The 12496-nt window shown below is 37.7% G+C and overlaps 1 protein-coding gene across 1 annotated transcript; it reads left to right on the top strand.

Moving 5' to 3' along the window:
• The first annotated feature begins 5206 nt into the window (after window positions 1-5206).
• C3H15orf61 (chromosome 3 C15orf61 homolog) lies at window positions 5207-10034 on the top strand. Its single transcript, XM_076848658.1, has 2 exons — window positions 5207-5595; window positions 9811-10034. The coding sequence occupies exons 1-2, from the start codon at window positions 5250-5252 to the stop codon at window positions 9936-9938; spliced, it is 474 nt and encodes a 157-aa protein (XP_076704773.1). The 5' UTR covers window positions 5207-5249; the 3' UTR covers window positions 9939-10034.
• The last annotated feature ends 2462 nt before the right edge of the window (window positions 10035-12496 follow it).

Raw genomic sequence — 12496 nt, forward strand, 5'->3', positions numbered from 1 at the left:
GGGTCTGTGTCTGGTTTTGGTATATATTAGCCTCATAGAATAGAGTGATCTTAGCCTCATAGAATGAGTTTGGAAGGGTTCCCTCCTTTTCTATTTCATGTAATACTTTGGGGAGTTTGGTGTTAATTCTTCTTTGAAAGTCTTGTAAACTCGGCTGAGAATCCATCTGGTCCTGGGCTTTTCTTGGTTGGTAGGCTTCTGATGATGTTTTCTATTTCATTATTTGAAACTGATCTATTTAAATCATGTATGACCTCCTCATTTAGTCTGGTTAGGTCATATGTCTCTAGAAACTTGTCAATGTATTCAATATTTTCTATTTTATTAGAGTATAAATTTTCAAAATAGTTTCTAATTATCTTCTATATCTTTCACCAACATGCTGACAAACACACCATCATCACTCCTATAATTCTTCCTCTGAGTAAGTACTGGTAAATTCCCTACTCGGTTTTAAGCCACATGATCAGAAATACAGCAGTGCCCTGTTATTTGCAGGAGATAAATTCTAAAATCCCAGGGGATGCCTGAAACCCCAGAGAGTACCAGACCTATCTACACTGTTTTCTCCTATATGTACTCATTTATGATAAAGCTTAATTTACAAATCAGGCATGGTAAGAAATTAAGAATAAAATAGAACAATTTTAAGAACATATTGGAAGAAAGTTCATGTGAATGTGATCTATCTCAAAATAATTTATGGTACTGCACTCACCTTTTTTATTGTTGACTGTAGGTAACAATGCACAGAAATTGAAACCTCAGATAAGGGGGAATTACCACATATGAATATATCAAGATCTCACAGTGTGATTGTCAACACAATATGGAAGGCTGAAGTGGGAGGATCATTTGAGTTCACCAGTTTAAAACCAGCCTGGGCAATGTAGTGAGACCCTTTTACATATATATATATATATGTAAAAGATCAGGGCCACAGAGCTATATTCTCTATATTTCCTTAATGAACACTAATAATAGTATATGTGGATGTGTTAATATGTAACACTACCTTTAGAATTAACTTTTTTCTTTTTCAAACTTTTGATGAAGAATAATATATAAAAAGAAAAGCACACACATCATGTGTTCAGTTAAAAGAATGTTCACCAACTGAATACATTCATTTAAACAAAAACTCATATAGAGGGCAATGCCAGTCCCCCAAAGTCCTCACAGTCCTTCAATCACTGCCTCTTCCCACTGCTTCATTCTACTGAAGATGATAATTATTGTCTTGTCTTTTAATGGTAGAGATGAGATTTTGCTTCACATAAATGAAGTCAGATAGCATTTTTGTTTCTAGCTTCACTTTATCTTGTTTGTGGGATTATGTATACATGATTATAGATCATTCCTTCTCATTGCTGTATAATATTCCACTTTACGAACATTCCACTATTTATCCACTCTACTATTGATAGGCATATAATTTCCAGATCAAATATTACAAATATGAACAGCGCTGTTGTGAATATTGTAGTACTAGTACATGTGTTTTGGAAAAAATATGCACACAGTTTCTGTTGGGTATTATTATGTTTGTCTGTTTTGGTTTTGGTACCAGGGATTGAACCTAGGGGCCCTTAGCTTCTGAGCCACATTCCCAGCCCTTCTTATTTTTGAGACAGGGTCTCACTAAGTTGCTGAGGCTGGCTTTGAACTTGTGATCCTCCTGCTCAGCCTTCCAATCTGCTAGGATTACAGGTGTGAGCCACTCTGTCTGGCGGTTGAGTATTATTATGGATTGAAAGTTTGTGTTTCCCTTCATTTACAAGTTCATATGTTGAAACCCAAACCTTCAGTGTCACTGTATTTGGAAACAGGGCTTGTGGGAAGGCAGCACAGGTTAAAGAAGATCATAAGGGTAGAGCCCAAATCTAACGGGAATGTAAGAGGAGTGTCCACCATGTGAGGACACAGTCACAAGGCAGCTTTCTGCAAGGAAGAAAACCTCCATCAGGTACCTAATTGGCTAGTACCTTGATCGTAAGAATCCCCAGCCTCCAGGACTGTGGGAAATAAATTTCTGTTGTTTAAGCCACCCAGTCTGTGCTGTTTTGTTATGGCAGCCCAGGCAGATCAATATAGGTATAGACCTAGGAGTGGTATGCTTGTTCATAAGGCATGGATATGTATAGTTGTAATGTATACTGTCAGAGCTGAGTGCAGTGGTACACACTTGTAATCCAAGCCATTCAGGAGGCTGAGGGAGAAGGATTGCAAGTTTGGGGTCTAGATAACATTGCCAGACTCCATCTCAAAACAAAAACAAAACAATTTGCAAATTTATTGGACACTGGAATGTTCTCCCTTATCATGTGTCCACTTGGATATTTTGTCTATTTTTCCATTGGACTGTCTGTTCCTTAGTGATTTGTAGGACAGTGTTTTATATACCAAATGCTCTATCAGATATATGTATTGCAAATATTTCTTCCAGTCTGTGGAACATTCTTGAATAAGAGTCTCCTTGGAAGAAATTTCTAACTTTAAAAAAGAGGGAGAAAGTCAAAGAGCCTTGGAAAAGCCTCACCTGTGATAAGGTTTATTTAAGAGAGTAGCTCCCAACAGTTCTTCTGTTCAAAAGTCCTGTTCCCAAGCCATCATGATGAGAAAATACAGTGAACCTACCTAATACCTGTTCTCTATGCCATGTTTGTTGTTTGTTGTAATGTTGGGACTGAACACAGGGCATTATCCATGCACAAGAAAAGTACCCCCAACCCCTGTATGAGTGGTTATTAATTATATGCCAGACATACTGTAGTCAGGGTTTCTGCATGTTTGATTCCAATTTCACTTATTTTTAATATATTTTTATTTGTTCCAATTAGTTATACATGACAGTAGAATGCATTTTGACCCATCATACATAAATGGAGTATAACTTCTCCTTTGTCTGGTTGTACATGATATAGAGTGACACGGTTCATATAATCATATATGCCAAATTTCACTTGTTTATAAACAGATTTTAGCCAGGCATGATCCATGACTTTAAGTCCCAGCTATTTAGGAGGGTGAGGCAGGAGGATCACTTGAGCCCAGGAGTTTGAGACCAGCTGGGCAACATAGTGAAATCCCATCTCAAAACAAAAACACATTTTATATTACCCAAAGGGATATCATGGCAAAATTTAACAGATCACAAACTACCCATGAGTTGGAGTTTAGTGTAGATCTCATAATTAATTTCCTGCTACCTTTGTAACTGAAGAACATACCCAGATTTTAAGGGGAGAATCATTCAAAACCTGCTCTTCTTTGTATCTACCCCTCTGGAGGGTTGGGGATTTTCTTGATAGTGTACAACTGAAATGGAAGATGTAGAAATAAGCTAAGGCTGCTGTTACTACAACTGTTGCCCACAGCCCGCAAACTCCACGTAGTGTAAACATCAAACAGAGTTCTGAGTCCAGGGGCATGGGGATAGCCTGCATCCTCCTTAAGACTAGATTCTGGGCTGGGGTTGTGGCTCAGTGGTAGAGTGCTTGCCTTGCATGGGTTTCATGCCCAGCACCAAATAAATAAATAAGTAAAACTAGATCCTCTTAGTCTTCTTACCTGTGTCTTTATGGTCCAGACTCCCTTGGTTCCTTTCCATTTTTCTGAGCTTGATTCTGAAGACTTTGAATTATTTTACCTACCCAGTTTTCTTTTCATATGTTCCAATACTGCTCAAAACCAAACCAAACTGAAGATAATAACAAACAGCTTCATTGTTTGCTTAAAGCTAATGTTAAAAAATTGAACTTAGGGGGCTGGGGTTGTAGCTCAGCAGTGGAGGGCTCGCCTAGCACTTGAGGGGTGCTGGGTTCCATCCTCAGCACCATATAAAAATAAATAAATAAAATGAATTATTGTGTTCAACTACAACTAAGAAAAATCAAATATTTTTAAAAAATTGAACTTAGGTTTAGCAACAAAATACAAGTTTTAATCTATATGTTGAGGTTCTATGACGGATTTTGTTTGAAAAAGGATTTGTGTTTAGATTCAAAATTCAATTTGTAGGTTAGAGTACTGCTGCATCTCCCTGCCTCCCTCCAGCCATCCTTTCTGCTATCCCTATACATGGGTAAATATATATTGCCTGTACGTAAAAGCTTAAAAAAAAAAAAAGAAGAAACTTTTATCTAATATGGAATCCTATAAAGTTCATAGGGAATCCTATAAAGTTCAATCTATTTACATGACTACAAGGACCCTCAAGATTTAGGATATGATAGTGGGTGCTCAATCAGTGTTTGTTGAATGAATCAAACCAGAGAATATAAAACCAGCTACATAATCCTACACGTTCCTTGACTTTTCAGCAACAACAGTAATTGTTTTATGGTGCTTACACATAATTCACATAAGGCGTTTCTGGACATCTCATGTTATTTATGTATGGCCTCTCCAAACACAAGTTAGGACAAATGAGAGGAACTCTTCTTTAGAAAGTAGGTGTTATAGAAATTATCACCTTAACAGGCTGTCAAGTGCGAGAAAGGTTTTCCTGAAGCAACAGATTGAAAACCGGTAACTGAGAATTATAAAGGGTGATAACTACGCCATCCTGCTCTGGTGTTCACCAGGTTCTTAGGAGCGAGTACTCTGCACGCCTGTACGCTCACCCAGACATATGGGGCATTCTTTTAAAATAATCTTTTTATCTTGAAATATCTAGGACTTGTTTGACAGTGAACAGGGAAGAGAGAACGTAAATGTTCTCCGACATTACCAGCCAAGGTACATCTGAGGTCTTGGCTCACTTCCTTGAGGACATCTTCTCAAGTTCCACAAGGTCAATTCAGGATTTCACCCGAGCTCAAAGACTGGAAGGGGCTTGAAAGGACCTGGGTTTGAGTTCTGCCACTCACTAGGGCGGTAATTTAATTGTTTTACACTCCACACCCCATTTTCCAAGTGGTAAATTCTCCCCGGCTCCAGGATTACTAATGACTACCGGGGGTCACAAGCAACAATTTAACTACCTTCTTTACGCAGGGGCCCCTGACTCTTCTGCGCGGGCAGCCCCTCCAGTCCCTGCGGGGCTCCGCTCCCCGGACAGGGGGTCGCGGGAGGACGCGGGCACGCTGTGCGCACGCGCCGCCGCACCCAGGGGGACCCTCCGGCACCCGCGCGGCGCCCGCTGGGCGTTCCCGCCGCTCGCTGCGGGGGAGCGGGCACGCGCACGCGCGCTCCGGAGGCCCCGCCCCCGCGGCAGGCGCGGTCCTACTTTCTCCGCGCGGCGGGTTATGGAGGCCCTGCGGAGGGCCCACGAGGCTGCGCTGAGACTGCTGCTGTTCGGACCCTGGGCCTCGGGCGCCGCCTCCCGCCCGAAGCCCCGCGCCTCGGAGGTGCTGACGCGGCACCTGCTGCAGCGGCGCCTGCCGCACTGGACCTCCTTCTGCGTGCCCTACAAAGCCGTCCGCAACGACCAGTTCGGCCTCTCGCACTTCAACTGGCCTGTGCAGGGCGCCAACTACCACGTCCTGCGCACCGGCTGCTTCCCCTTCATCAAGTACCACTGCTCCAAGGCCCCCTGGCAGGACCTAGCTCCGCAGAATCGCTTCTTCACTGCGCTCAAGGTCGTCAACCTCGGTGAGTGGTGACGGCCGCGCCTACCCAGCGAAGCACGTCCGCCCAAGGCGGTCGCACTGTCCTCTAAGCACGCCACCGACGTCCGCGCTCGTAGGCCAGAACCGCCCGACCCCGCACAGGCTCGCGGGCCCCGCGCCGTCCGGCCCCACCCCCAGGGCGGCCTTCTGGGACCGCCTTCTGCACCTGTCCTTTGTATTCCCCCAGGAAGTGCTTAGCCGCTGAGCTGTTGGCTACTGGACTGCTTGTCCCCAGAGTGGGCTTGCCCACTGGCGGGTACTGCGGGACCACCCAGCACCACCGAGGCAGGGAGTAGGCCAGCGCACGTCCTGCTCCTGGGAAGGCCCTGCTCTGGGTAGTGAGGCGGGTGTAAGGAAATGTCCCCACTGCACAGTGGCACTCCTGGTTAAGAAGTGTCTCAGTGCATTGCAGGATTAGTTCCCCTGAACGTCACTGTGTGGGTGCGTTTATAGGACAAAAACTGAAACTACTTTTTAAAGTTTGTTTTCTTTATATGAAATCTCACCACGTTTGTTTTATTAAATGGCCTAAAGGTTTTCCCTTGGCATATTAGCTGCCTCCAGTCCTAGATCTGGAGGGCATTTAAAAGAATCTGCCTCTTTAATATTTGTATGTTTTCCTGGAAACATTCGTGACAGTATTTTCTTTCACTGGATGTTTATTTTCTTTTGATTCAATGAAAGAGAGGCATGAACATGGACATTTTATAGGTCAAGGAAAAATATACGGCCTCAAGATATTTTGGATCTGTTGGTAGCTGATAGAAAATTGATCTAGATTTCAGTGATTCAAAATGTAGACATGGAAGCTGAACCATGTTACCAACTAGATTTATAAAGCCAGAATTAAACGCTTGGTAGCTGCACTAATATTGTAAAGTCTGAAAGGTCATTTAATTTAAATATGGCACTGTATTTTTACTTATAATAATTCACATATGTCACTGATGGGATTTTTGAGCTATTGCTTCATTGGGACTGTCCTAGGCTCAATTCAGTAAGAAAAAGATTATTTAGCAACCGTCTAATCCTTTAAAAGTATGTCTTATTGTTTGACTGATGGACTATACCAAACCAATTTTGAGGCTGGCAAAAAGTTGATGAGTGAGGTTATTTAGAAAATTAAATGCAAAAGTATGTGGAAAAACTGGAATGATAACTAGATTCAAGAAGAATGAGTTTAACATTTTCAGAATCAGAAAAAAAATCATTCTTTCCCAAATGTAAGTAATAGATTATGAAAAGTATCATGGTGAAGCTATAGACAAATCATATAAACTGAATGCCTTTAAAAAAAAGTGTAACAATTAAAAACTCAACATTTTGTTTAGATCATCTTAATGATTAAGGGCTTCTCTTTTAGATGTAGATATTAAGACATTTTAAAAAAATGAAAATCTTTGAGAACAAACAACAGTTGTTTTATTATGTGGAAAAGGTCTGTATGTTCTTTTTGGAAATTCTAAAAATCCTGCTTAAATGGGAATAAGAGTTTTAAATGCAGCAAAAAGGAAAACTTCTTGCTCATGTATGCTTTAAAACAAAATGGTTTACAACAATAAAGAGAATTTTTTTTCAGGACTTTTTAAAGGGTACTGTAATCCCCAATTTGGTAACATTTAGTTTTTATTTTTGTCTGAAGGAAGGGAGTATGAATTAGAATCCTTTCCTGTTCTGTGATATACATTAGCCCCTCTGGATCATCAAGTACGTTAATAAGAATATATATTATCAATAAGGATTTTATTCTTTTTCTTCCTTTCCAAACTAGTAATTATCAGAGTAATTCATTTTTCCATTTTGTAAATAATAAAGATTTCTGTTTACCCATTTGTTCTCTTTCTCCTCCACCTTCCCTTCAATGAAAGCTGACATTTTACTGATGGTTTATCAGTCTGAGTATCCTGCTGGGAAATAGATTGAGATTTAAGAAAAGCAACTTACCATTGAAATGAATGGGTAATCAGAGACTTACTACAAAGTTCTAATTTTTTTTAAGTGCTTAATTTGACAGTGGTTTACCTACTGTTCAACTGACTCAAACTGAATTATTATTATTTTCAAGTTAATTTTGATGTTCTGTGTTTCAGATAGTCTGGAAAAAAATATAATCTTTCATGGAATCTTATAGACTTTAAACCACATGAGATATGTGCAAAGAAAAAAATTTATGTATAAATTATAGAAGTGGCAACTCTTCTCAATTTAGTGTATCAGTCTTTCTGCATTACATAAATAGATGGCAGAGAAAAAGAAATACAGAATTTCTGACTCCCCATATCACAACTTCATCCTCTGTCAAACAGTATTACTGATTATTAGTTCCTAGTTGTTTTTTAATAAGAGATAATGTAGCTATCATTAAACTAGCAATCTTTAATCAGTCCTCTGTTTAGTTGAAAGAACATTGGCCATTTATTTGTGTGATTTTTTTTCAAAAGTATGAATTTTTCAAAATATCAATATTTTAATTGAAAACTGAAGTAAATCGTATAAAACAAAATTCTTAGCATCATCACCATTCCTTAAATTTATAGCCTCAGCATTATCTTAAAAGGCATATTTTACCCTTTTTAGAAAATTAACAGTTGCTTCTAGAGTTTGTTCCTCCTCCCTCACTGCATTGTTTTTCAGTTTTTGGAGTTGTATACTGCATTTTGAATTTATTTTTTATAACAACTGCTCCCTGTCCTCCTTCCTCACTTCTGCCTATGTTGTTCCCCTATTTCATTTGTCTACTTCCTACCTAACTCTAGTGCCACTTACCTTTTTCTTCCTTCCTTCCTTCCTTCCTTCCTTCCTTCCTTCCTTCCTTCCTTCCTTCCTTCCTTTCTGTATAAAAATTTACAAATAGCTTTACTACCTAGTTTTTGTGAAATTTTTGGGTCAGTCTCTTGAAGTGTTTGAGATTGTTTTGGGCATTCTCAGGGCAAAGAAGGCAACATTCTATAAAAGGCTTAATTGGGGTTTTAGGATACCCTGTGATAATAGCAGACTATGATCCAGTATATTCCTAAAAATAGATAAAACCCAGCCTGAAACAGGGCATATTTTTCTCTTTCCTGAATCCCAGCTACTGATGCTTCTCCTGATTAATCTGTGGCATCACAGAGGCTGGAATGCAGCTCCAGGGGGGAATAAGCATAGAGTAGTCCCACACACTTACACATGCAAAGAGAGTATGACACATGAGTATACTTCTGCAGAAAAATAAGAGAAAATTTAGCAAAATTATCTGTCCTGAACATGTGCTGATTTCCCTATTAACTAGAAAGAAGTGATTTTCCAAATGTGCAGCTAAGCTTTTAGATTGTCTTTTTCTGCCCATTTTGCACACGGGAGCAATAAAATTAATACTTGTGTCTAGCATACTACATTTGTCATTGGTTCATGTGGCTGTGGTTTTATACATATGCTTCTAATATATTAGTAGTCATAGATTTTAAATAAGTGCCTTAAAAATACAGGAATTGTGAAAGTTCGTTTTGTATGTAATACAGTATTATATGCTTATGAGGGCTTAATCCACATTCTTGGGTAGTATGTGTTTACTTTCATGTATGACAAATGGCAGCTAATCTCAAAAGCAGTAAAATATTATCAATGGCAATATTCCAAAGAAACAATGTGTTAGAGTTCCTATATACTTATTCCAAATAGGTTGAAACAAGATTGTTTTCAAATCAGTTGTAGAAATTCTAATGAGAATATTTTTTCTCATGCTTGTTAACACTGAGATCTTTTGAGTTAGGTTTTGCCTTAGATTTTGAAGATAGCTATTTGACCCAGTTTCTAAGTTGTACAAAAATTACTTTAGCCATCAATATTACTATGTATTTAAAGGACAGTAGAGTTGACCTAGTAATTATTAGCTCAAAGCTAATAATCAGGAGTATTTATAACTAAATTAATGACTATTCTTCTCCATTTGCTTTTTTGTGAAGGGAATATAGAATTACTTCATAATTACTTGAAGGTAATGCATTAGGGAAAATTAAAATTTACTTCATCCTTAGCTACAGTTTTGAGAATCTTTAGATTCACATAATTGCCATGATGTTTAACAAACATAGATGAAATTATAACGTATTTGTTAACATTACTGACAAGTGTTATATGATTAGTAATGTGACAAATACATGGACACATGAATAGTAAGTATTGATGTTCACAAGTAACATATTCGTTTGTTTTCTAGGTATTCCAACTTTATTATATGGACTTGGCTCCTGGTTATTTGCCAGAGTCACAGAGACTGTGCATACCAGTTATGGACCAATAACAATATATTTTCTAAATAAAGAAGATGAAGGTGCCATGTATTGAAAGTGTGCATTGGAGAATATAAATATCTGTGGATTTTCTCTTGTGTGTATGTGCAATATTTATTTTTGATCCTTTAGAATAAAACTTTTGCAAACAGCTTTTTCTTTCTGTGGTGTCTGGCTCTTTAAGATGAATCATTATCCTCAAGAGGTGAAACTTTATATAAGTTGCTATAAATTACTGATGGGAACTACAAACACATGAAGCTTCACACTAATGTTCCCTAGAACTAGGTTAAATGACAGATTAAAAAAAATGATTCTATTACATAGATTCTATGGATAGGTGTTAATAATTTAAATTGAAGAGAAATATTGATGCTCACACAAAAGAGGAGGGAGAAAAATCTTTTATATGACATTGGGAAAAAGTAGAAGATATCTGGGTATATGATGGAAATTTATATCATATCATTGGCAAATCCAAAATTGATGAGAATCTGTTTGTAATTTAATATCTAATGTATTCAGCTGCCAGAATTTTGCATGGAAATATTTTAAAGCTCTTGTGAATTTATCTGGAAGAGGGACTGCTGAAACTTCTTGTTGCTTAAACAATCCCACAGTATTTTTTTAATATAATAACAACTTGGGTTAATGTAAGTGCAACAAGGTGAAAGAAATTAGGACTTACTAAAAATTAAAACAGCATGCCAATAAAGCTATGAAAACAGTTAAGATCTAGAAATATCCAGAAAAATAAATTTGGTAACTGTTTATAAAAGCAATTAACTTAAATGGTACATATCCAAAGACTTGTTGGCAATGGGGAGTGGGCTGAAAATTTAAAAGACCTGATGGCACTTTTGCATTAGAATTTTATTAATTGCATTTTTGAAAGCAAAGTCATTAAAAAAATTTATCCTTGGGGATAGTCACAAAGTACCCAGATGAATGGTAAATTTCAGAAATTTGGAGTAATTTAGGGAGAACTAAGTAGAACTATTTAATTTCTAAACCAATGGGTGTTTAAGATTTATGATCTCTCTCATAATTACAAACATACATTATATATCATTTTATGATAATGTGTTGCTGATACTCTACAATGTTTACACATTTTTGTGGGAAAACTTTTTACAAAATTTCATCTAACCAACATTTGGATGCTTACTCCTGGCAAGTGAATAGAGAAAGTGAGCAGAAGCGCCATAGTAATGAACTAATGCAAACTGGCTTCCTCAAAGGTTTTCATGTTAAATGCACTACTGAGGATGAACTGTTCTTCAAATATATGTAGTGTTCACTTGTCTAAAAGCAAGTCTAAATATCACTTTAATCAAGGAAGTACTTACGCCAATATATTTGGTCCAGACAAACATACTTGGCACTAGTTAAATGAATGGCTTACACAAAGGAGATAGTGTTACATTAAGCTTCATTAATAATAAAACTGACTATTAGCATTTTACAAGGAAGGCTAGAACTGATTTCCTCTGTAATGGGCAAAGTTAAATAACTATAGCTCATAAGTTTTAAGTCAAATACTTCTCATTCATTGCTGCTGATCTTGTCAATACTTGCTGTAAAGGTTTGGTCCCAACACAAGGCTGATAAAATGGTTTTTAATTACCAGACTATAAATACAGCTTTTCAGTAAAGTCGTACCTCTTTTCACACAGGCCTGTTTGATTTCGGATAATTTGTACTGCTGACTCTGCTTACCTGTTTTTCAATAGCTATAGTCAGTGTGACTTCTTGTCCATATGGTGATAGGTAAGTCTCCTTGGAGAACATCTTTGACAAACTACCCTATTGATCTCTGTAATTCTCTGCTGCTTGCAGCATTAAATAGAGCCCTGATTTCTTGTCTGATGTGCTCACTGTGTAACAATTAAGCAAATGTAATATTTTCTTGTATTACATGAAAATCAATAGACCTCTTGCTCTTATGGAGTTGATCATGGTAAAGGATGAACTCAGTGGTGGCTAAGGGCATAGTTCAAAAATTAAAGTATCATTCATCGGATTTAAGACTTAATAGTAAGACTTTAATATGAAAATTGCTTCTTATTAAACAGTAAATGTTTTAAGTTTTTTCTTTAAAGTTGTATATTACATAGAAGCTTGTGGCCTGAAAAGGATAAAATATAAATGCTGGAAGCCAGGATGCTTCTGTCTAATTTTAGTATCAGTGCTGTCTTTTTGACCTAAGGATAATAACTCCTTACCTTGTGTCTTAGTTTTTCCTTCTGTAATGTGAGAGGAACAACACAAGAGCCCCTTCTAACCCAAATGTGTCATGATTATACTTGAAGCACATTTTTATTTCATTAAAATCTCTATTTTTGTAATCCACCTTTTTCTGATCCTTATATTTATAAAGGACTACACAGAAGTATGTCAGAAATAAGGCAAGGTGGGGAGATGGAGAAAAACTAAAGCCAATTTGTGGGTGTCTACACCCGTGCCCACTCACCTACAAGGGCAAGGAGGCTCCTGAGTGGGCCCTGCTCTTCTGGATGTCAGGATTTCACTTAGTTAATGAAACCATTAATTCAGCTTTTCTGCCTATATTTATTTTGTCTTTAAAGTAATCCATGCAAAACTTATTAAATG

The sequence above is a fragment of the Callospermophilus lateralis genome, chromosome 3, assembly GCF_048772815.1.
Source record: "Callospermophilus lateralis isolate mCalLat2 chromosome 3, mCalLat2.hap1, whole genome shotgun sequence".
Classification (NCBI taxonomy): Eukaryota; Metazoa; Chordata; class Mammalia; order Rodentia; family Sciuridae; genus Callospermophilus; species Callospermophilus lateralis.

Coding starts and splice junctions, on each gene's coding strand:
- C3H15orf61 (XM_076848658.1), top strand. CDS start 5,250: ATGGAGGCCCTGCGGAGGGCCCACGAGGCTGCGCTGAGACTGCTGCTG. Junction 5,596..9,810: donor GCTCAAGGTCGTCAACCTCG/GTGAGTGGTGAC, acceptor TTTGTTTTCTAG/GTATTCCAACTTTATTATAT.